The sequence below is a fragment of the Equus quagga genome, chromosome 1 (genome assembly GCF_021613505.1).
Source record: "Equus quagga isolate Etosha38 chromosome 1, UCLA_HA_Equagga_1.0, whole genome shotgun sequence".
Lineage (NCBI taxonomy): Eukaryota > Metazoa > Chordata > Mammalia > Perissodactyla > Equidae > Equus > Equus quagga.
In genome coordinates, this window is record NC_060267.1 from 53,397,882 (window position 1) to 53,423,117 (window position 25,236).

Below are 25,236 nucleotides of genomic sequence, written 5' to 3' on the forward strand. Positions count from 1 at the left end.
TCATCAATTTCCTGCAAGAGTCTGTGTAGAATGGATATTATATCTTCCTTAAACATTTCATAGAACTTACCGGTGATATCATTTGGGCCTGAAGTTTTCTTCTTGGGAAAGTTTTTAACTATAAATTTCTTTAATAGATATGGGGGTATTCAGGTTATCTATTTCTATTTGGTGACCTTTGGTAGTCTAGATCTTTCAAGAAATATATCTGTTTCAGTGAAGTTGCCAAACTTATTGTGATAAAGTTGTTCATAATACTCCTTTATTATCCTTTTAATATCTGTAGGATCTGTAGTGATGTCACCTCCCTCATTCCTGATATTAGTAATTTCCATCTTTTTAATTTTTTCCCAATCAGTCTGGCTGGAGGTTATTGATTTTATTGATCTTCTTGAAAAAATCGGCTTTTAGTTTTATTAATTTTCTCTTTTCCCCCATTTTCTATTTTATTGATCTCTCTAATCTTTATCATTTTCTTCCTTCTGCTTACTGTGGGTTTAATTTACTTTTCTTTTTTCTAGTTTCTTAAAATCAAAGCTGAAGGCATTGATTTGAGATCATTCTTCTTTTCTTTTTTTCACTTTGATTGGCCCTACACTAACATCTATTGCCAATCTTCCTCTTTTTTTCCCCCCCAAAGCCCCAGCACATAGTTGTATATCCTAGTTGTAGGTCATTCTAGTTCTTCTGTGTGGGACGCTGCCACAGCATGGCTTGATGAGTGGTGTGTAGGTCCACACCCAGGATCTGAACAGGCAAGTACCGGGCCACCAAAGTGGAGCATGTGAACTTAACCACTCAGCCATGGTGCCAGCCCTTCTTGTTTTCTACTATAGGTATTTAGTGCTATAGATTTTCCTCTAGATACTACTTTAGTGGCATTCCACAAATTCTAGCAAATTGTTTTAACATTTTCATTCATTCCAAAACACTTTTTAATTTTCCTTTAGAGTTCCTCTTTTACTCGTGGATTATTTAGAAGTAGGTTATTTAGTTTTCAAACATTTGGGGGATTTTCCAGATATTTTCTGTTATTGATTTCTAATTCTTTTGTTGTTAGAGAACATACTTTACATAAATAAAATCCTATCAACATTTGTTTTCTGGCCCACAATATAGTTTATCTTGGTAAATGTACCATATGCCTTTGAAAATAATGGATTTTCCGTTATTTTTGGATGGAGAGTTTTATAAATGTCAATTAGCTCAGGTTGGTTGATAGTGTTGTTCAAGTTTTTGCAATCCTTACTTATTTTCAGTCTCCTCGTTCTATGAATTGTTGAGAGAGGATGTTATATCTCTGACTAATTACAGACCTGTCGATTTCTCTTTGTGGTTATGTCAATTCTGGCTTCATGCTTTCCAAAATTCTAATATCAGGTGCATGATTATTTTTGATTGTTATGTTCTTTTAATTAATTGCCCCTTTTCCATTATGAGATGACCTTCTTTGTTTTTTATACTGTTTCTTATATGAAATCTATTTTGACTGATATTAATGTAGACATTCCAGCTTTGTTTTTATTTATTTTTAATGTCTCTGTATCTTCATATTTACAGCAGTTTTCTTCTAGGCAGCATACATTGAGTCATGCTTTTTTATCTATATGACAATCTCTACCTGCTAATTGACACATTTTGACTATTTTAATGTGATTATCGATCTAGTTAAGTTTACATCTAGCATCTTGTTATTTGTTTTCTTTGCTCCCTTACTCTTTTTCTGCCTTCCTTCAGGTTAGCTGAGTATTTTCTAAGATTCCTTTGTACCTCATTTGTTAGCTTATTAGCTATAACTCTGCTATTTTTCAGTGGTTGCTTTAGGGTTTATGGGGTACATCTTTGACTTAATGCTCTCTACCTTCAAGTGATATTATACTACGTCAAGTATAGAATAGGAATAGCACAGCATTTCTCTCCTCATGGACTTTTGCTATTGTTGTCTTATATTTTATTTCTACATATATTATAAACTCTACACTACCTTTTTATTATTCGTGTTTAATCCATTAATTATCTTTTAAAGAGATTTAAATAATAAGTTAAAAATTTCTATATTTACCAACATATTTACCATTTCTGATACTCTTCATCCTTTTACGTAGATTTATACTTACATCTAGTGTCATTTTCTTTGCCCAAAAGGACTTCCTTTAACATTTCTTGTAGTGTGGGTCTGAAAGTCCTAAATTCTTTCAGTTTTTGTTGGCTGAAAAGGACACTATTTTACCTTTTTAAAAAAAGATATTTTGCTGACTATAGAATTGTAGATTAACAGTGTTTTCTTTCAATATTTTAAAGATGTTGATCCACTGTCTTCTCATTTGCAATATTTCCTACAAAAACAAATCTGCTATTATCTTTACCTTTGTTTCTCTTTATATAACATGTGTCTTGTCTTTGGCTACTTTTAAGATTTTTTACTTGTTGCTGTTTTTCAATAATTTGGTTATGATTGTCTTGTTTTCTTTACATTTCTTGTGCTTGTGATTTATTGAGCCTCTCAGATCTGTGACTTTACAGTTTTCTTCACATTTGGAAAATTTTCAGCCATTATTTCCTCAAATATTTTTTCTGTCTCTTCACCTCCATCAGAGACTCCAATTACACATATGTTAGGTTGCTTCAGTGATGCTCTGTTCATTTTTTAAACTATTTTTTCTCTGTGTGAATTATTTTGGATAATTTCTATTGTAATGTCTTCGATTTTACTAATCTTTTCTTCTCCAATGTCTAATCTGTCATAAATCCCAACCAATGTATTTTTCATCTCAGGCCTTCTGGTTTTTATCTCCAGAAGTTCAATTTGGTTCTTTTTAATAACATCTATGTCTTTACTTAACATGTTTGATCTTTCCTCTAGTTTTTTGAACATATAAAATAAAATTATAATAACTGCTTTAATGCCCCTATCTGATAGCATGTCATTTCTGGGTGGTTTTCTACTTTTTTATGTTTTCTCCTTATTGTGACTCATATTATCCTGCTTCTTGGTATGATTGATCATTTTTTATTGTATACGAGACATTTGAATTTTGCCCTCTAGGAGTCTGGATGTTTTTGTATTTTTATGAACATGCTTGAGCTTTTTCTTGGAGTGAACTTAAGTTACTTGAAAACAGATTGATCTTTTTCAATTTTCTTTTAATATTTGTTAGGTTGGAGCAGCTTATAGTCTGAGGATAAGTATTCCCCACTATTAAGGTGAGTCCCTTGTGAGTACTGAAACCAATGTCCCACGAGTTATTATATTTTTCCATCTGTCTGGTAGAAACAGGCATTGTCTCTAGTCCTATCTGGGCTCCAGGTACTGTTTTCTCTAATCCTTTTGGGTAACTTTCCTTAGCCTCAGGTAGCTTATATATGTGCTAATTGGTACTCTGCTGACCACTTGAGAGGGTTGTCCTCCTGTACATCTCTGAGTCCTTTTTCTGTGCAGCTCTCTCTTCTCTGGTACTCTTCTCTGAATAGTCTCTTAGCCTTTGTCTCCCTCAGGGAGCGTCATCTCTTCAATTCGAGGTGTTCACCAGGCTCCACCTAGGTTTCTCCTCCCTGTGCCATGCTTGAAAACTCTCTTAAGACAGCAAGCTGGGGCAATCATAAGACTCATCTTGTTAGTTTCTTACTCCTCAGGGATCACTGTCCATTGTTGCCTGATGTCTAATGTCTGGAAAACTGTTGTTTGATGTATCTTTTCCAGTTTTTCAGTTATTTGAGCAGGAGGGTAAGTCCATTTCTGTTATTGCATCTTGGTCAGAAGTGGAAATCTTGAAATTGTTGGGAAGAGAGTCTGGAGTCTTACTCTGGGGCCCATTCATCCCTGTTAGTAGGGTGTGACTCTTCTGAGGTCTCTACTGAATGCTCCATTGAGAAAATCTAGTTCTCTCCACTCTGGCTGGTCTGAACAGAAAAGCCCTGTGTGAGCTCTGGAAACTGTTCAACTTACAGATCCCTGGCAGCACTTTTCCTGTTCTCATGGAGTTTCACCTTAAATTTTATGGCTCAGTAGTCAGCGACGGACTTAACGCAAACATAAACGGATTTCTGGAGCTCTTTCTCTACATCCCCCCTCTTCTTTGGTATGCTACCCTGCAAGTTCTGGCTGCCTCAGCCTCCCCAGCCTCTGATCTCTGTGTCCTCAACGCCCCATGACCCCTCGGCTCTGCTGTGTTCCCTTTTCCTGCCCTGTGGTCTGGAAGGTGTCTCCAGGCAGGACAAAAATGGGATCCTAGGGTCCACCTCATTTGTCTCCTTCCTTTCAGGGATCACAGTCCTGTGCTGCCTCTTACTCAATGTCTAAGAGCAGTTGTTTCATAATTCATCCAGTTTTCTTGCTGTCTATCACGGGGGTGAAGACCAGCACAAGTTTCTCAGTCATGGTGGAAGCAGAAGTCTCCAACGTAACTATTTTCTTAATAACAAAATGCAAATCATAATATCGAAAGTGGTTTTTTCAAATTAATATGCCCCACCTCCACCAAAATTCTCATCACCCCCCAAGAGAGTGCTTGGCCCTTATTTGAGAATCACTCGTCTAGTGAAATCCATAAATTCAAAGCCTTGAATTCAACAATATTGAGTCAAACATTTCAAAAACACTATTACGTGGTAGGCACTCTGATTAGGTTCTGAATGTGCAGAGATGAATAAGACACTGTTGCTGCCACAAGCATTTCACTATCGAAGTGATTACCTCATCAGATTATCATAATCTAACCTGATAAGGGCAGTGATAGAGATACGTGCAAAATGTTAATAAGGCAGGGGTCGGGGGAGGGGAGACAAGGGCACCAAATCCAGCTTAGAGACAGGTGGAAGGTTGTCAGGGACTGTTTCCGGAGGTGACATTTAAGCTGAGTCTTTAAAGATGGGAAGCAATTCGCCAGGCAAAGAGAGGACAGTTTGAGCAAAGACAGGGAGGCAGAAGCAGCACAAAGTATACCTGGCTGGGAACAACAGGCCATTTGAGGTTGCTGAAGCAAAAATTCCCAGAGAGGGAGAGGCAGAGGATGGAGCTGGAGAGGCCAGCAGAGGTCAGGACGTGGAGGGCCTGTCGTGTCACACTGGGGAGCCTGCCACTAAGGGCTGAGTCTTTTACATAACTCTGCACGGTGGCTGGCAGGGTGCATGCCCGCCTCAGCACGCAGTAGGTATTATTAGATGATGATCATGAAAGGCGAATCTGAGAAACCGCAAAACTCTGAGCAGAGCCAAAATCCCTTACGTTCTGCGGCTCCAGAAAGTTATCTGACTCCTCTGCCCCTTTGCAAATTCAGCTGAGATGTGTGGTCATGGTGGCCAGCCAAGCCTGAGGTGCTGCCTCCTTGGCAGTTGGCTAACCCTCTAGGCTTATATAGATGGCTGCAGAACAGTAAGGGGGGGAGGGGACGGAGTGGGGAGAAGAGAGTGAGTGAGACAGAGACAGAGGAAAGACAGAGAGCTGGGAGACAGGAAGTCGCACAGAGAGACATGTCAAGATGGGGCTCAGATTGAAGGGATAGATCATGGAGCACCTTAACCAAGAATTTCTTGAGGGGGATTTCTTGAGGAGGATACAGCCTCCTCCGAGCAGACTTTGCAAATCCTTGGACAGTCATGCCACAAAGCTGGGTGTCCAGGGCATCCATCCTCCCAGTAGAGGGACTGCTGGGAGCGGAGCAGGGTCTCCAGTCTGACTTGTGTCAGGGTTCAGGCATATCTAGACAACTGGTGTGCTGGCCCCAGCCAAAGCCTATTTGCCTGAGAGTTGAGGAGCCCCCTGAGAAAGAATCCATCCTGAAGGAAGAGGAACTCGACCTGTTGAGCTTGGCTCCTAACAGAGACTGAGTCCTCTGAAGGCAAGGGGTCTGAAAATAAAGTCCAAATGAGTAAACCCCCAGGGCACAAGCGGTTCTGGTCAGACGTTCCTTTAACAAGCACAGCTGTGAGCAAAGGGACTAAGACATTCACCCTTGCTTTGAAACAGAACAGAAAGCAACTTTGGCTCCTTGAGGGCTTCAGGTCCCAAGCTATGGTGGGAAAAGTAACGCCCATCGGCTGCCTAACAGGAGGGGGAAGACTAATGGGCAGAGGGGTGCACGCAGATTCCCCGCCATGGTCTTAGGCAGGGGCAAACACGTGGAGACACGCTGGGGAGCTCCAGAAATAACTGGGGGGCAGTTTACGGTTGGTGAAGTTCTGCATGAGCTGATAGAAGCAAGAACTAGGGAAATTTAGATTATGATTACTAATGGGTTCCCACACATATGGATGAGACCTGTGGAAGGTTGAGTTCCCCGGGAGATTGCAAAGTCCGGATTCCTCTATACATCAGCTGGTAAGAGCATACATGACTCTTCCTGGCAGAAGCCCAACCTGGAGACCTTTGTTCTGATCGAAACTTTTTCTCTTGAATCCTCCCACTAGGAGCAAGTTGCATGAGCCCTAAAAACCCCTCTTTGCTCAGCTGTAGTGCAGGGGTCCTTCCCAGCCCCTCCCCTCTGCGTGTGCCCATCTCACACCCATCAGGTCCCCTGAGCAAACTCCCCTCTCCACACCTGGCGTAGGTGCACCAGTGCCTGTCTGAGCGAGAGACGGGGAGAGACCAAGGGAGGCAGCCGCGAAGGTAGCTCAAAGAAAGCCTGAGACAAAAACCACAAATGGCTATTTTATTATCTACCCAAATGATCTATAGAAAAAGGCAAATGTTACTTTTTCAAAACCAAATGTAAAAAGTACAAGGAAACACAGCTTTGCACAGTCTATATGAGCTTTACGCGTTCTCCCTTACTGTCACTCCTGAGGGGTTTGAACTTTATTATGTCATAAACAGGAGTCGTAGAAGGCACCCTGCCTGATCGCAACAGGTAGTTCCACTATGCAGGTGATATGCCAAACTAGACCAACCTGTACTCCGTGGTACCCCACTCAGGGACAAGGACCCTGTTGTGGAAGGAGAAAGACATTAACATTTTTTCCCACACACCTCCACTAACTCTTGGCTCACCCAGAGAGAGTGACTGACAACCCCAAAGGCTGCTGGGCAACTATTTGAAAGAGGGGTCCACAGAGAGGCCTCCTCCACCTGTTACTCTTTTCTTCATCACTTCACATCCATAGGGGTCCCTAAGCCCCAAGGGAAGGGTCAAGTGCAAATCTGGTAAACCAAGAAGCCCTAGCAGTTGTCAACTTAATTAGCCTTCAGGCAAAATATATGGATCTATGAGCACAGTGGAGTTGCTATAGAGACAGGCCCAGGAGGCGCATTTAGAACAGGGCCTCATCACATCACCCGATAAAAATAAGACACAGGCTTTTTAATAGAATGAATTACTTAAGTTTTATATTTAACAGAGGACGATACCAAGGCTATTACTGGTTTTGAGAATATTTTAGGAATCCAGGCTGCCTGCTTCTGCATATGTTAACGGCCATCACAACATATGTTCTGGTGGCCAGCAGTTAAGAACTGGAAGCCCATGTGCCTCTCCCACCCTTTGAGATGAGAGGTGGTCTTTCTCACTTTGGGTTTGTTCCCCTTTAATTGGGTGAGGGATTTTCCACGTGTTTCAGGGAAAGGACTGTGGAAGAGTTATATTGTGCTCTGCACTGGGCCCTTTGCATATATTCTTGCTAATCCCTACAACAACACTATGTATAATGTTCTCCTTTTGCAGATGAAAAAAATGAAGCTCAGAGAGGTTCAAAATTTTCCCAAGGTCATGTAGCTAATAAGTAGTGGAGGTGGGATTCAAATCCAGGTGTCCAAAGCCTGTTGTTTCATAAGACACCAGCCACAATCTCTGCACAAAGAACCGGGGAGGAGGTGAATCTAAAGAGATTCACCGTTTGTATTACTACACAGCATAGACCTTGTGACAGTTTAATCTCTCCTCTAAAGTGGATGAGTTCCGAGAAGAATCCCACAGAGATTCTGACCTCTGCGGATGAGCACCTGTCCCATTAGCCAAAGCAAGTGTTAATTTCAGACTGACTTCTTACCATCCAACATGCTTCTGGGCCGCCCTGGCCCTAAGTCAGTACAGCAAGCATGATTAACACAGGATTCCAAAGTGAACATCACGAAGACAGTGTCTCTCTGTCTGACTTATTTCACTTAGCCTTATACCCTCAAGGTCCACCCATGTTGTCACAAGTGGCATGATTTCATCTTTTTTATGGCCGAGTAGTATTCCATTGCATATATAACCACATCTTCTTTATTCATTCATCCATTCATGGGCACTTGGGTTGCTTCCACGTCTAAGACAAACACAGTATGAACTCACTCATATGTGGAAGATAAACAAACAAACACGTAGATAAGGAGAACAGATTAGTGGTTATCAGAGGAGAAGGGGGTGGGGGAAGGGCAAAAGAGGTAAAGGGACATATATGTATGGTGATGGATGGAAACTAAACTTTTGGTGGTGAATGTCATACAGTCTATACAGAAGCTGAAATATAATGACGTGCACCTGAAATTTACACAGTTATAAACCAATAAAATAATTTTAAAGAGAGAGTGCCCCTGCTGCTCTCGCACACGCAAAAGCTTCGACGTATGAAATCAAGCTGGAAATCCAAAATGAAGGTCTTTTTTTGTGACAGTTTTGTCTTTGGATTATTCCTGACCCTCCTACTCTGCAGAGAGATGCTTTTTAAAATTATTATTATTTTTACCAATTTCCCAATGAAGACCCACATAATTAGACTCAATCTGTGCCCATAAGGTGCCAGCCTTTCCTCGTTGTGGGAAATGGTGGTGCTGGTGATGATAATGCTGGACCTGGGGCAATGGAGGCAACAGGGAGGGGAAAGACGGTCGGGAGGCTGGGGGACCCAGTGGTGATGGGGATACTAAGCGGAGGTACATGTCTCCCTCCCACTCATTTTACCAGCTGCAGGTCATGACACAAGGTGTCTGGGCTTCAAAGGATCTGGGTGAACAGGTCTAGGGCAGAACCGAATTACGAGGTTGACAGAAATCCTAACGAAAGCATCAATCCAAATCAACTAGGCAGAGAGGCAGAAGGCAGGTAGAAGCCACAGGCTGGAGGCGGGGACCCAGGCAAAAGCGGGGAGCTGGGAATCAGAGGGGAGGGAGCGGCGTCTTCCAAGAGTCCCTGAGCACTGGGACTGTCCTAGGAGCTTTCTCCGGGCTACTTCCGCTTCCAGCATGGGTACGTGGGAGAGTCATTCTGTGCTGTTGAAACAGCTCTGTGATGTACTCTTGTCATGTACCGAGATCAACCGACTGTGGGGCAGCCTGGAAATCTAACCTCTACCACAGGCAATCGTGCAGAGGTTCAAAGCACAGGATTCGGCCTCAGGCTGACTTGACAAGTTCTGGCTTTGCCTCTTACTAGCTATGGTAACTTAGGCAAGTCGTGTAAGCTATCTACCCCTCAGCTCCCTCCTCCATAAAATGGGAATGCTGTCAGTCAGATGCCAACAGTGAGCCCAGGCGGGAAAAAGGCCAGTGGGCTACATCCAGGGCCAGACACAACTTCCCCACCACTGGCTGAGTAGATGCCACGGCCAGGAGGGTGGGCAGAAGCCTGACCCTAGCCTTCCCTCCCCACAATCCTAAAGATGTTTCGACAAACCCTCCCCCATCTCTGTCCTCTCCTGCTAAAAGGGTTTGGCCTTTCAGTGTCCCCCAAGCCTCTCTTGTCCTCAACTGTGAGCTCTTTCTATGAACAGTCTCCAGGGTAACTCGTAGGTCCCGGTCGCCACCCACCACCAAGCCTTCCCCTCTGCGTGACTTTACCCTTTGCCCTCTAAATAAGGAAGCCAGTGCCGCCCGGCCAAGAACTCCTGCCCAATTTGGGTCCTGGGTGGCCTCTCGCCTCCCTCTTCCCCTGGGCCCCCAGCCAACTCCTCCCTCCCTCAGAGATGCTCCCTGCTCACTTCATTCCTGCCTCATAGTTGGAATGACAGTGGCTCCCAGAATCCCTGGGGTGTGGGGAGGGTGATGGGGGTGTGGGGAGGCAGCCAGGCCCAGGAGCAGGTTAATGTTACAGCCCTGGATGAAGGAGCTGGGCCACCTGACGTCAGGGTGATGATGGGTGGAGGGGAGGGCCGGGCTGCTGAACTATAAAGACAGGTCAAATCAAATATAATCAACTCGGGACGGAGCAAGCGGGCGAGCTAGACAGCGTCCCCAAGCCATGGTCCCTACCAGCCGCGGCTCAGCCTGGGTCCCTCTGCTCCCGACCCGAGTGCCCGAAGCAGGCTTTGGTTTCATGTCAGCAGCCTTCATCTGCCTTCCAAAAATAAGCCCCTGCCGCCATGCCGAGGGGAGAAAAACAAGAAGGGCGGTATTTTTAGGGCCATTAATTCTGACCACGTGCCTGAGAGGCAAGGTGGATGGCCCTGGGACAGAGGCTGTTCATCACTATGTCCCGGAGAGCAGGACGTCTTCAGGGCACGCTGCGGGCTCTCGTCTTCCTAGGCGTCCTAGTGGGCATGGTGGTGCCCTCGCCTGCAGGCACCCGCGCCAACAGCACGCTGCTGGACTCGAGGGGCTGGGGCACCCTGCTGTCCAGGTCTCGCGCTGGGCTAGCTGGAGAGATTGCTGGGGTGAACTGGGAAAGTGGCTATTTGGTGGGGATCAAGCGGCAGCGGAGGCTCTACTGCAACGTGGGCATCGGCTTTCACCTCCAGGTGCCCCCCGATGGCCGGATCAGCGGGACCCACGAGGAGAACCCCTACAGTGAGTGCCAGTTGCAGCCAGTTGGGAAGCTGGGGGCTTGGGCTCTGGTGCATGGAGTCCCATTATAAAGGGGGTAGAAATGTTATTCTCCACTTGGATGCTCGTAAGCGTAGCCACCCCGGATTCTCTGACCCTGCCTAGGTGCAGGCTCTGCATGCTGAGGCCCAAGCATCCTGGTGTCCTTTGCCATCACCCCACCGAGCTCCTGTGGCACTAATTACCTCAGCATTACAGGCCCATCCGTGGCCATGTAAGACCATCAGTCTGGGAAGCCATGAGGCAAGGATGGGGAGAATGGGTGAGGATACTTGGCCCACGTCAGACACAAGCTTATTTTTATTTAGCTTCCCTCTTTGAGAAGGAAAGGCAAGTGGTTTGAAAAATTTCCAGCTGAAGCACATCCTTCTTTTTCTTTCAATCTGTCCCCTCTGTCCCCAAGTCCTTGTCCTACAGGTTGATGGGTTGCTGCATAGATAGGTTCTCCCATCCCAGGGGGGTGAGGGCTGCAGGATTCAGACACGCCAACAGCCGCTGTGTGGCTGCAGCGTCCGCAAGAGCAGACAGGCTGAGATTTGTTGACACATATTGAGTGTACATTTAACAAAACTAATCAGAATTCTTTTTGTTTGTTTGTTTGTTTTTGCTGAGGAAGATTCGCCCAGAGCTAACATCCGCTGCCAATCTTCCTCTTTTTGTGTGTGAGCCGCCACTACAGCATGGCCGCTGACAGACAAGTAGTGTAGGTCTGCGGCCCGGGAACCAAACCCAGGCTGCCAAAGCAGAGCATGCTGAACTCAACCACTAGGCACCCGGGGCTGGCCCACAGAATTCATTGTTTTACCCACGTCAAGGCCCTCATGTGATTAAGCCAGTGAAAGCCCAGATGCAAAGCTACTCTTAAGGAGATACCTAAATAGCTACCGTGACCCTAACTCTGACGTCAGAACTTGCCCTTGCAGAACTCGAGTGTTAACAGCATAGCGGCAGGGCCCGATGCATCTAGCAGATAGAATCTCCCTAAAATTAGAGCAGCCAGGGATAGAGGTGACAGAGGGGCTGACTTTCTAGGAGCAGGGCGACAGGCTTAGACGCCCTTCTAGGGTCGCCTTCAGGGTGACGTCTCACTCCGATTTGCACAAGCCTTGGGTAACACAGCCCCCATTTCTTTGCCAGGCCTGCTGGAGATTTCCACAGTGGAGCGAGGCGTGGTGAGCCTCTTTGGAGTGAAAAGTGCCCTCTTCATCGCCATGAACAGTAAAGGGAGACTATACACAACGGTGAGTTCATCAGGCCAGGGGAAGCTCCAGGTGGTGCAAGGCCTGAAGCCGACACAATTACACGAAGAAGATAATACAAAAACCTGAGCAGATAAGTGATTATTTATCTAGAATGAGAAAAGAGGGGCCTGGGAAGGCGCCAGCGCACGTGTGGGGTTCGTCAGCATCAGTTAATGGGCCTCTGCACTGGACCATGTCTTTCCTGGCCCTACCTGCCAGAAACTAGTAAGTAAACAGGAACTGTAGCTCAGACGGCTATTGGGTCCAAGGGAGACCTGCATTCTGGCATTAAGCTGTCATCAGGCTTAGGGTGGAGTTTGATTCCCTGAACTGGAGAGCCGGAGAAGCAAGCCTGGGTGCGCCATGACCCACCCTCCGAGACACGTCCCTGGCCTAGAGAGCAGCAGGAGGAGGAGACATGGAGGCTGTTTTCCTCACCTTAAGGTTTATGTCCTCTGATCTCTGACCGCATGGGCTGGAAAAGCATCCTCCCATTATATCCTCTTGGCTGGCACCAGACCCCACCGACGTCCTCCTCCCCATCACAGATCAGCCCTGGGAGGGCAAACGTTAGCACTCTGGTTAACCTAGCCAGCTTCTAAGCACATTTACCAAAATCTCTGCTCTCTCTGACCCCCTTGTTCCTGGGTCTCTCCATCCATGATTTGGCTTATTCCAAAACACGGACTGGGAAAATGTCCCTATGAAATTGAAGAAACTGAGAGTTCTTTTGATAGAAATAAGAAGGCTAAAAAGGAAGACCTCTGAGCAATAGTCAAGGAATACCAGAGTTATTTATGGGGAGGGTGTGTAGGGCTGTTCCACCTCTCCTTGGAGACAGGCTGAGGATCAGGAAGAGAACAAAGAGATCTGGGATTGGTGCCAGGTTCCGGGGAGCCTATGCAAACAGAGGAGAGCTGATAAATACCTGAAGAGGGTGCCCAGGTGGCCTCTGTGATCTTTAGCTCTAACACCTCTCTGTCTGGGTTGGTTTACGTAGAGATGACCATGGATTAAACTCCATGGGTGTCCGAAGTAAGACAAGTAGCTGGAAGGTAGGTGGAGCCAGCTGCCGGAATCAGGGCCCAGTCTGTACACCAGCTATGCTTCTGCTGTGGGCCTTACGGGCATCACCTGCAGAGCCCTGCGGCAAGTCTGCACACAGCCATGATTGATGTGAGACCCTGGAGACGCAGCGTCCCATCTATAAAGTGAGGATAAAGATCAAACGCAGCCCCAGGGGTGCTGAGGGGCTGATGCTGACATTGCTGGGGACCAGCACTCTGCAGGGCACCTGACAAACAGCAGGTGCTCAATGTGGGTCAGGCTTTCATATTGTTTAAGGAGGGCGAGGCGCAGCCGCGAGGCTCTACACCCCTCTTTCTTAGAGATGAGACATGTGGGAGGAGATTTGCACCCACATCACCTTGGTAACTTGTTAAAGGTACAGATTTCCAGGGTCCTTCCTAAGAGATGCTTATTCCATAGGGCTGGGATGGGAGCCCGGAAATTAGTTTGTGTTTGTTTTGTAAGTTTGTCAGGTATTTCTGAGGCACAGGCAGGCGTGGGGACCACCGGACTACCCGGCCTCTGGAGGGCAGGGAGTCTTCCCCTCCCAAGGGTTACACCGGCCCTGAGAGCAGGAGGGCTGGGAGACGACACCGACGTGAGACTGGAGTTCTCAGACACCCTCTTTACCACTCCCTGCAAAGGCAATGGGGAGGACAGGCAGCAGCGGGGACCACCCTGGGTCTGGGTGGCGTGGGCACCCCCTCTGTGGAGTGAGTCAGCTCAGAGCCCCTTCTCACCAGCCTGCATAACACCTGGAATCCACGGATGGCAGAGCCAGGAATGGGGGTTGTTGGCTGTGGGACTTTATGTGAGGGACTCTTTAGCAGGTAAATCTCCTGGAAAGAAGCACCAATGACAGAAACCCTTATCTTCGCCACCTTTAATAAGAGCTATTCAATATTTCTTTCTCCTTACCCAGAAAGGAATGCCACCATTCCCAAACATAGGGAAATTTATCCACTCCCCACTTAAAACCTTCTGGTCCTGTGGGAGAAGCTGGGAATATGAGCTGTAACAATCAGAGGAAGCCTGCCAAGGGTCAAGCATTGCTCGGGCAAGACGAAGGAGCCGCCTCTCTGCGGCGCGGGCTGACTGCGAACGTGGGATGCCGCCAGCCCCTCACGCGCAGGCCACACTCCAAACCGGGTCAAGTCGGCCCGAGGAGAGGGCTCCCATGTGAAAAGAGCCGGTGCAAAGGGGGACTTTCCTGAGAGAAGACCCGCCCTCTCCTCCCCCTCCCAGCCCCGCAGGAGCATCGGGCCCACAGCACCTTCTCCTCTGTGGGAGAGGCTCGCCCGGAGCCCGGGCCCAGGCCGGACGGGGTGCAGAGTCCGGCCGAGCTGGGCCCCAAGCCCAGCACCTGATGCTTGGTGAGGCTTGGCACCAGATGCTCCAGAACCCCTCTACCCACCCCTTCACCGCCCCTCAGGGGCCGTTATCACAGCCTAAAAAAACAATTGCCAACTGATCCCCGGAGCCAGGAAGACTCCCGCTGGCTCATGATTTCATTCACGCTATTTCCCTTTAAGCCCCCAGAGCTGCCTCCTCTCCCTGCGGCTCAGCTGCTACCTCCGCCAGAGGAGATTTCTCGGGGGGAGGGGGAACCATGCTGGGGCCGGAAGGCGAACAAGCCGAGGTCAGAGAATAAGGGCCAGGAAAACCCACCTAGGAAAAGTGGCCTCCCGCATGTCTCATCTCGAGGAAAGAGGGGTGCAGAGCCTCAGGGCAGCGCGCCTCACTCTACTTAGACAATAGAAATAGCTACCCGGAACTGAGCGCCTCCCGTTGGTCTGCACCCTGCAGAGTGCTTTCCAGCATCAACCCCATTAGCCCTGGGAGGTGCGTTTGGTCTTTATCCTCACGTTACAGGTGGGACACTGGGGCCTCAGGGCTCTGCAGGGAACGCAGTAGAAGCACATTTGCCGGACTGACTGGGTGGGACCCTGTCCCAGCCCCTGCCCCACCTACCCTCCAGCTATTTGTCTTACTTCTGACAGTCACTGACCTCTGGGCCTGAATCTCTGCTCTCTCAGGTGTAGACTGAGGCAGAAATCAGTGAATTCCAATCTTCATGATTCTTTTTAAAATGAAAAAAAAAAAAAAATCAAGGCTCTCCACCTGGCAGTGGTGCTATTAGAATCCTTTGGCTGAGAAAGATACATAGTGACAAGAAGCGACTAGGATTCAGTTACGCTTTTAAGTGACTTTAGTTTTACGAACCTATAACTGTGTCTACATCCTTTGAATCAATTGTAATATGACAAGGTGCAGAACACAGAATTTCTTGCATCCATAAAGGCTTTATTATCTGGGGCATTCCTTTGGGGGAGGGGAGGACCAAGTCTCTCCCAGCTCATTGAACTGTTCCTCTCATCTGGCAGAGAATGGGTTCCTCAGGGAATGGGACAAAGGATCCCTCCGGGTCGGCCGTGCTGGGAGACGGGGTCCTGAGGGGAGGGAGAGGCCCATTCTGCAGTGAGGGGCCTGGGCAAAAGGCTTTGTCTGTGGCCTGCAGGCTACAAAGGGCTTCCCAGGAATGAGAAGAATGAGAGGCCTGGTGAAAACATTTTCAAACACTTCTAAATCGCCGATGCAATGTCTGTGCTGGGAACAGGGGCTAGGAAACACAGATCTCTTCAGAGCTGGGAGATGCTATTTCTCCATTTCAGCTAAGGAGAGAAAAAGAAGCAGTCAGGGGCTGCAGAAGCAAAGGGTCCTAGGACAAGGAGTTTTCTTTTTTCCTCCCTGCTCACCTCCTTAAACGCCCCCCTCCATGTGCACACACACACACAACCAGCCGTAACAGGGGCCAGTGGCCAAGGGCAGCCCCAGGAGGAAGCACTTTAAAGACAAGACTATACCTCCATCAGTCAGGGTGACTTAGCTTTGCCTAAAGACAAGAGGATGGATGCCTGGTCCACCCCAGACTCTAAGGGGCATTTCTGCCAGCAGTAACTCGTGCTGAAACACCCATGTACCTATCCCTCTGAAAGACACCCTTCTCCACAGTGAGAGCTGCACGTTTAGAGTTTGGGTCCACATAAGTCTGATTAGACCTACGTGGAATCTAAGACACTGGGGCCCGGCACGCCCAGGAAATGTGATCCAGTGGAATTATTTTCATTTGTTCAAGTAATCATATACGGTAGCTGCTTTTATTAACGCGGCGTTCACTTGGCATGAGTGCTTTTCTCACCAGAGCTGAGGAGCCAACATTCCTGAGCCATGAGAACTCAGAGCTCCAGGATGCGGTGGAGATGAAGTTAGGGGCTGGGTCTTGATACCAGCTGGACCACCAATCTTGGCAGCAAGAAAATCCCACCATCCTGAAACAGGGGCTGCATGAAAGAGTTCAGGGAAATGGAACAATCTTGGCCTCTCCGCACAGGCCTCATGGCCACATGAACCCCCAGGGTGGGGGAGCTGAATGGACCGGGTGAGGGAATGGTAGGGAGGGCTTCTAAAGCAAGCTTCATCTATTTCTCTCTCTTTTTTCTTTTAAAGATTGGCACCTGAGCTAACAACTGTTGCCATTCTATTTTTTTTTTCTTTTTCTCCCCAAATCCCCCCAGAACATAGTTGCATATTTTAGTTACAGGTCCTTCTAGTTGTGGCATGTGGGACGCCACCTCAGCGTGGCCTGATGAGTGGTGCCATGTCCGTGCCCAGGATCCGAACCCTGGGCCGCGGAAGCGGAGCATGGGAGCTTAACCATTCGGCCACAGGGCCGTCCCCTATTCCTCTCTTTTCACTTTAGACTTGTACAGAATTCTGGGGAAGCCTAGGAACATGAGATAGACCAGAGAAAAGGGAGAGAATGAAAAAACAGAAGTTGGAAACTTTAAAAAGTAGGGGGGACTTGAACAATCAGAATCTGGTGAGCAGAGAACAAAGCACACTGTATCCGGCCCCTGTCGTGCACATTCAAGCGGACAGGTTTTGGGAGACCAGACACTTAGGAAAGGCTGGATTCTTCAATTGGGCATATTCTAGAAGGGATGCTATGGGCAACTGCCCACAGAGTTTCTTGTCCAAATGGCTCAGTTCCTCCTTTTCCCCTCCTCTTCCCTACACCCTCCGCCCCAAGATTTGATGTCTTCTCTAGAGTCTGCAGACCACACTGGAAATCTCTCCCTTACCCACCATCCAGATCAGAAATGAATTCTCCAGGAAACAGGAGAAACAGCTGGGTCCCTCTCCAGGGACATAGACGTTAGAACAGAGGTGGGTGGAGAGGGGGCTGTGACAGGACTAGGAGGAGACCCCCAGTTTCTGATGCAAACATTTTCTCACTCTGTTCCTTGGCCCATCTTCTATCCTGAATTCCTTTCCCATGTTAAACGATCTACTTATGTGACTAGGTAGTACATGAACATGGCTTAAGAGGGAAAAAAGGTACAAAAGAATATGCCATGGAAATTGTCTCACCCTCACTGGTGTCTTGAAGCCACCAAGTCCCCCCCAGAGGCAGCCACTGTCCCCAGTCCCTTGTGTCTCATCCCAGGAAGAACCGTGTCCCTGAGCTTGTGCACGCACGGCTTTCGCTTTTTAAACTCACAGGAATAGGAGCATGCGATGCACACCGCTTCGAACCTTGCTTCTTCGCTTCACAGGACCTCTTCGAGCCCATTTCAAGTCAGTGCTCAGAGGGTCCTCCTGTCTCATGGCTCATAGCATTCCATTGTGTGCATTCACCATAGTGGCGGACCACTCCTTTCCTAAGAGACACTTAGGTTTTCAGTCTTGACTGTTACAAGTAATGCCGCAGTGAGTAACTTTCGTACCCAAGTGGGAGTCTACCAGTAAGATAAATTCCTAGAAACGGAATTACTAATCAAAACTATGTTCTTTTTTTTTATTCTAATGGATGTCGTCAAATTGCTCTTTATAGAGGTTATAATAACATACGCCCCAACGGACGTTGAATGAGAATTCCTAAACTCCACGCCTCACTGATGGAAATATATTATCAAACCCTGTTCTCTCTGCCGCCCGACAGTTCCCGATGTGGTCTCTCAGGGATGACTCGAATTTCTCTCATTAGGCAGACGTTCTCATGTTCAGACGCCATTTGCATTTCCTTGTCTCAGAATTGTCTGTTCATAAATGCCCATTTTCCAGTGAGTTAAGGGTTCTGAATATAGTAACAAAATGTCCTCCCAGCAATCAATTGCAACATATATTACAAAATACAGTGCATTGTAAATATTTTTAATCCAGTTTGCTGTTTATATTTTTATTTTGTTTAAGGTGGGTTTTTTTCCAGACAGAAGTCACATGTATTCATTCTGGGCTTTTTTTATGACTTCTGGCTTTTCCGTGTCTCACCTAGAAAAATCTTCCCTACTCATTATTTTTTAAAAATTTTTCTGGGCGGCTCTGTAAGGCTCTCTTTTTCACATTTAATTCTTTGCTCCTTTTGGAATTTACTTTAACGTAAGGAACAAAGTCATACATCACACTTTATTACTATTGTTATTGTTATTATAAGATGGTATCCAGTTGTTCCAATGCCATGTTTTCTCCAGTGATCTGAAATGCCGCTTTTATTTTATGTTCATTTCGGATCCGGGTTTATTTTACACCCACGTGTGTTTGGATTTACTTCTGGACTATTTGTTCACTAATCTGCACCAGACTTTTGGTCAGTGTAGCTTTATTTCTACTTAACTTTTACAATCAATCCGAAGTTTATTTTCTCCTAGTGCTGGTGCTCCAGAGCTCTGTCCATCCACAATCTTCGCCGCTGTGACTGACTCTGCGCCCCAGGCGCAGGCGGAGAATCTGAGGTCCGAGAGGCCCAGAGAGCGCTTTGCCGGAGCCGGCATCGACCTGTGCTTATCAGAGCTCCGTGCTCTTCTCGTGCAAGCTCACTGTCTCCCAGTCATTCAGGCAACAATTGCAGAGCTTAAAAGCTAAGTTGTCTAATACACCCCACAACAAGTTTTCAAGAATGGTGACTCAGGGTAAGATGAAGTCTTTTAGGGCTTTCAATGTAAAGTAGGTCATGATTCAGTTGGAGAAGAAGAATTATAATAATATTAGTTATTTTATGATATGCCAGGCATTACAAACACTTTCCATGCATTATTTCAATTCACACTCACTCCGATTCTATGATATAATTATTCTTCCTGCCCCTGCTTTACAGATGAGGGAACCGAGGCTTAGCAGGTTAAATAATTTGCACAAGTTCACACAGCTAAGGAAGAGATGAAGCATCATCAGTCTAACTTCAAAGCTGTTGTGCAAATTTGCTCTTTACCTGCTTCGACTAGTTTGTTCTCCCCACCTTTGGGATGTTCATTCCTTCATTCATTCCACAAATACTTACTGAGCACCCATAACGAGGGAAACGAAAGCTTGCGAAAACCCAGACTCCCTAGTACGGTATTGAGGAGGCAGTTGACATGAGTGGTGAAATCTTTCACATTCCTCTCAAGCCAATTAACATTATGAGAAAGTGCTTCGTAAACAGTAAACTAGGAGTGTGAGTGGGGAAAGGGGGAAGTGCATTCAGCCAAGGGTGAAGGGCGGGGGGGGGGGGGGTGGTGTTCGCTGTGCCCCCATAGAGCACGCCCCATCTTGCTCACTCTCATCCTGCAACAAAGGAGCCCTCCATGGGGGGCGGGTATCCATGTTTCGGTGCTGTCCCTATGGAATCATCATTCGGCGTCATGTACCCAACAAGACACAATCCTTGTCTCAGGGCACTTGGACCTATTGGGAAAGAAGAGCCTGTCCATAGGGATGGCACACTGTTCTAAATGGTGTCTGACAGGTGTACACAAAGGGCGCTGGGAGGCTGGGAGCCCTGATGAGCTAGCTTATCACCATCCGTTCATAACAGGAAGAGGCTCTCGTCCATCCCCCACTGCCAGCCAGGCCAGGGCACTCATAGTACGATGCCTTAGAGAAGGTCAGACGACACCTCTGGCACAGCCAGTCAGCCATTGAGTGGGTTTTTTATAGCCGATGGCCTCAGTCAGCAGGAAGGAGTCAGAAATTGTACTCCACCTATTTCTCCCTGTTTCAGTCTCTATTTCTTTAGAGACTCAATCCCAGGTGTCACCTGGCTCTCTCTTCCTCCAGACGCCACCAAGTTACTCCCTATCAGAAGCACAGAAACTCTCCAGCCTCCCCTCAGGGCAGCGAGCAGAGGCAGGCTTGGGGAGGAAAAGACTCTCTTCTCTAGGAATAAAGGAGGACTTGGGTGATTTATTGGGAATGAACTTGTTGATGTGTGACAGGAAGTCCAGCATTCATTTTCTGAACAGGTGGTCCCCACACACTTCTCTACCAAATTAGCATTGAAGGGGGCGATTTATCACTGGCCCCAGACTCCGCGGCACCACCTGTCACACAGGGAACCAGGTTCTCCCCATAAAAGTCCCTGCTCCTCACCATCTCTGTTCCTGAACTTCCCTGGAGAACTAGGAATGTCTGGGAGGCACCGGGCATCTTCTGGGCTCAAGGCCAAAACCGAGAATGGGCTTTTTAAGGGATGGCAAACTCGAGATGTAAACTGGGGAAGACAGAGTGAGGGAACACGAGTGGGAGAAAGAGTCGCCAGAGTTGACAGCCCGTGCTGCAGATGACTTAGGAAATCTTCTGTCTCCACCCTCCACTAACAGTCCCCATCTCCCTGTCTGCAAAGAAGAGAACTGAGGCTGAGAGGGAGGAGCCCGCCTCAGGTCACACAGCTAGGAAATGGAGAGCCACCGAGCAGAACCCCAGGCCCTCAATCCTGGTACACTAGATTACCTCTCGCAGTGGACTTGAGAAAACAGCTTAGTCTATCCTTTTCTTATCCTTTCCCTAAATGGAATAAATGATCATCTAGGTGCTTAGCAGAAAGTGCCCTGAAGTGGAAGTCAGGAGACCCACCCCATGTGACGCAGACCATCCATCTATGTCCCTCGTCGTAAAGGAGGGAAGGTGAGAGGGGACCCTGAGAGCTCTGGAGTCTCTTCCTGTTCTAACCTCCCATGACTCTGTTCACCGAGGCTGGCTCAGATCTCATGGTAGCTGTCTTACAAAGGGGAGGGGGGTACCCAGCAGAGGGGCTGCTGTGCCTCCTTTATAACTGAGCCTCTGCTATTTGTTCATTTCTTTCGCAGCCCAGCTTCCAGGAGGAATGCAAGTTCAGAGAAACCCTCCTGCCCAATAATTACAACGCCTACGAGTCAGACCTGTACCGAGGGACTTACATCGCACTGAGCAAATATGGACGGGTAAAGCGGGGCAGCAAGGTGTCCCCAATCATGACCGTCACTCACTTCCTTCCCAGGATATAAGGACCTTGAAAGACGGCTCACAGGTTGAAAGCAGCATCTTTTGTATTGGAATTTTGCACAAGTGAACAATTCCTTTTCTCCCCCATGACTCCTGAGTCAGGCTTCTCTTGTGCTTGGGGGACCTGAGTTGGTTCCCTTGGCCACTGGACCCCATGGCATGTAACCCACCCAAAAGGGTTACAGCCAGCGACCTAGAATGCCAATGGATCCCGTGCTCTGATCTCGCCTGAGGAAAGAAGGTGCAGATGACAGTTGTGGAATGTGACCATGGGCAGAGGGAAAGGCCAGGGTAGAAGTATGTGTGTGTGTTGATGTACATCCATACATCTTGGTAGCTATTGTGAGAGCAAAGGCATTTCAAAGCATCGGGTTTCTTTCTCCCCACATCATCACTGCAGGAATCTGCCTACAAGAATGTCACTTGTCAAACCAACAGGATTGATGTGTACTCCCATTCTGCCCTTCTTTCCAATCATCTTTCCATTCAGAGGCCACTGACTGCACGGGTCGCACGGGGGCCGGGAGCAGCTGTCCCGTAAGTGCAGAGAGGGCAAGGTGAGAGGGAGTGAGATTTAACTGCAGACCGGAGAGAAAGGGAGCAGCTCCCTGCCTGTGAGGGCTCTGGGGACACTGGGGGGCACTGTCAGGGAAGCTGGGGGAGAAGGGGTCCCCTTCCTGGAGGAAAGAGGTGGAGCAGTATCGCGGGCAGCTGGGGAAGGCCTGCTTGAAGCAGCAGAAGGGACTGGATGTTCTGTGGAGAGCCCTTCTGACCTGAAGGATTCAGGGCTGTGTGTGGCTCCAAGAACAAGCCGGGGCCAGGCTGCCTGCCCATAACTTTTCCTCACTTTGAACCGGGTCTTATTTTAACCTCAGATGACAAGGATCCTAATAATGGCAACCTCTTTGGCGGGGGGTGAGGGGGTACAAAATAGGGCACGAAGGAAGTAGAGAGGCTTTGGACTAGAGATGATAATTCCTCTCCAAGTACATCCAGGAAACTCACCCAAGTTCTCATCTGATACCCTCACTTCCTTCTTCGTCGTCCTCACCTTGCATACACACTGGTGCCTGGCTGCATCAGAATGGGCACCATGACCTCTAGAGTTTGCCCCCTCTGACCCCCTACAGTAGGAGAAGAGTGATAATCCTGTGAAATCAGGCAGCCAAGCTAAGCGGCTCCTTGCAGTACGATGTCTTCTTGCCTCCTGTCCGTTGAGAGTATTAAAAGCAGAGGTTCCCCAAGCGACTATAAATGTTGTCTGCCTGGAGCCTTCAGATTCCTGAACCATTGGAACGTTCCTAAATCTGAAACCAGAGAGAGCCATATCAGAGTGCAAATATTTTCAGCATACGTGAACCATCGAGTTACAAAATGACCTGATGCTCTCTGCTGCTCTCAGGGGCCCCTGCCTGCAAGACAACCCCTCATCTGCCGCAAATACCTTCATCTTCGGCATACCTCTCTATTTGCAGATGCGTCCATCTATAGATAGCTCTGAGCCGAGCGACTGTGCGCAGAAGGTGGAGGTTGGCAATCCAAGGGAGAGACACCATACTGGCCACCTCCTCTGCCTGGCAAAGGTCAGGACAGACATGTGCTGGGTGAGGAGGAAAATGCCATACAAAGGTGAGCGAAGGTGGAACAGTAAGAACTCAAGGGCAAGAGTGCACATGGTCAAGCCTTGGATAGAAACTGGAAGGAGCTGCAGTCTTGGATCAAACGGAACGGGGAAAAACTTAGTCCATCTTGAATGCTGGGGATATTTGAAGCACAGGTCTCCTTGGAGGCAGGGGACAAAGCTTTGCTTGTTTTTCAGGAAGTCTTGTCCAGAGTAATCTGCCTCTTTAACAGGGTACATCAGAAACTGATGCCCTCAGAACCTGAGGTGTGTATCCGTTTCCGACGGAATGTGGCGGGAGTGTAGGAAGGCTGGGTGGGCAGAGGGACTGTGATCTGGAGAGGAGAAAGAGGTCTGGGTCCTAAAGCATTTATTCCTAGATCTTTGAGGTAGATCTTCCTAGATCTTTGAGCTAACTTGACACGAGAGGAGCACTCTTCCAAAGAGAGTCGCAAGGCCTCGGACGGCTAGACCTTTCTTGCATCTCTCTAGAGGCTCATAAAAGCGTTCAAACCCTGACAAGGAGTTTCTCCAAATGTCCACTCCCATTTTTCATGCTGAGAATGAGAAAGAGAAGCGATGAGATGCCTCGATCAGGCAGGCTTGCTGTTCAGTCACTAGGGAGCGGCACCAGCACATTGGTTGTCTATGACTAGCATCAGCTACAGGCAGCTAGGTGTCTGTTCTAAGGAGTCCCAGGACCCATGCTGTACTAGTAGTTAATTATTTTGAATGTCGCCCCTGGATGTAGGGATGCATCGCTGACTCTTTGAAATCCTTCCCATCCAAAGGAATTCTCCAAGGGCTCTCTGTTTAACCTATAAGTGGCTTAGGCTTAAGAAAAGTCAATCCCTATCCAAAAAAATGAGTTAAAGGGCAGGAACAGAGTAAGAGCAGCTAGGGGCTTGTCAGTTCCTTCTTTTCTGCTACTTTGTCTGAACACAGGTGTGCAGAGCATCTCCTATCTGACCACCATGGCTACTGAGTCCTGAACTCAGCTGTCAGCCCCATTGGATCCAAAAGTCTCCTTCCTCCAAATCGTGAGCTATGACCCTGGTTTATAGAGTTTTGTCGCTAATTGGCCTCTCTTCTATCCTGAACCTTCTTTGGCAGCTCCATGCACACTTGGGGTTCCAGGAGCCCAGAGGCTGTCTTATTTCCTCTTCAGGAGCAAATGAGAAAGAAGAGAGCAACATCTGTGCACTCCCTTAAAGACAGACTTCTCAGTCGGGCAGAGGTTAGCTCAGTATCAATGGGGGAGCCCCAGGCACTTGCAAACTCTGCACGCTCTTCAGGGCAATGGATGAAGCTCAGAGGAAACCAGAAAACTCCAACTGCCTTGTTCAAGCTGTTGATTACGTTCGTTTCATTGTCTGCTGCCTTCTAACACCCCCTCCCTTCCCACTTCCCACACCTTTTGGAACCTCCCTTGGAAAGCAGCATACAATTTTGTAATTAATACCCTACCATTATCCTTCACAGCCTTCCCCCTCTGCCACAACGTCCCACAACACCTCCAAAACACATACACTCCAAGCCCCTGGTCAGGGCCATTCTGCAGCTTAAGAGAGAAAATATTTTCTCTTATCATCTGATCCAAGCTGCAAACCTCTTTCCTTTTTAGACACATAGGTTTCTCCCCGGGCCCAAACTCAGGCCTGAAATTCTCTCCTGATGTCAGTCCTATCCTGGGCGATTTGGAATTCCTCTTCCCATGCTAGCTCTGGACCCCTTTCCTGTCCTAGACCTCAGATCTTTCAAATTCTCCATCTGTGCAAGTCCTGAGGGAAGAAGGAAATACAACAGTCCGCGAGCTGCAGTCCCCCTTCCTCCTAGTGTTGCATGTCCATTGCCTTTGCCCACTTTGTGCCACCGCCACTGATGCAAACAGATCTACCAAATGCGGTCACTGGCCTCCAAGTACCAGGATGTCCCCCCTGCCCTCTCTCCCCTTTTGCCCCTTCTCATGTAGACACAGGCTCGAAAACTCCTACATCTTCCTATCTCAATGCTTCTCCCCCGAAGACTCTGGGTCCGTTGTCACTGAGGGGGGATTCTCTGCCACCTGCCACCCTGGTGCCTGCAAAGTAGGTCTCTGATGTTTGTCCCCTTCCTCCCGGCAAGGAACCAGCCACTCATTCTGCTACCTCCCAGGAAAACTCCAAATGTAGGAATATTGGGGACAAGTCCAGAAGAATAGGGAGAAATTCCCCACCTTGCACGTGCAGCTGAGTTGGGGTTTCCTCTTCCCAGAACAGGAGGAAGTGATGACGCCA

At 47.9% G+C, this 25,236-nt stretch overlaps 1 protein-coding gene across 1 annotated transcript; it reads left to right on the forward strand.

The window, feature by feature from the left end:
- Window positions 1–10,164: 10,164 nt before the first annotated feature.
- Window positions 10,165–21,805, forward strand: FGF6 (fibroblast growth factor 6). The gene is made up of 3 exons (XM_046645828.1): window positions 10,165–10,696; window positions 11,870–11,973; window positions 21,165–21,805. Exons 1-3 carry the CDS (start codon window positions 10,351–10,353, stop codon window positions 21,339–21,341), a joined length of 627 nt encoding a protein of 208 aa, XP_046501784.1. The 5' UTR covers window positions 10,165–10,350; the 3' UTR covers window positions 21,342–21,805.
- Window positions 21,806–25,236: the final 3,431 nt, after the last annotated feature.

Excerpts from the sequence above, each read along its gene's own strand:
- FGF6 (XM_046645828.1), top strand. The coding sequence starts at position 10,351 with ATGGCCCTGGGACAGAGGCTGTTCATCACTATGTCCCGGAGAGCAGGA. Across the intron at positions 10,697-11,869 it reads CCACGAGGAGAACCCCTACA|GCCTGCTGGAGATTTCCACA; the intron begins GTGAGTGCCAGT and ends TTTCTTTGCCAG. Across the intron at positions 11,974-21,164 it reads AAGGGAGACTATACACAACG|CCCAGCTTCCAGGAGGAATG; the intron begins GTGAGTTCATCA and ends TTTCTTTCGCAG.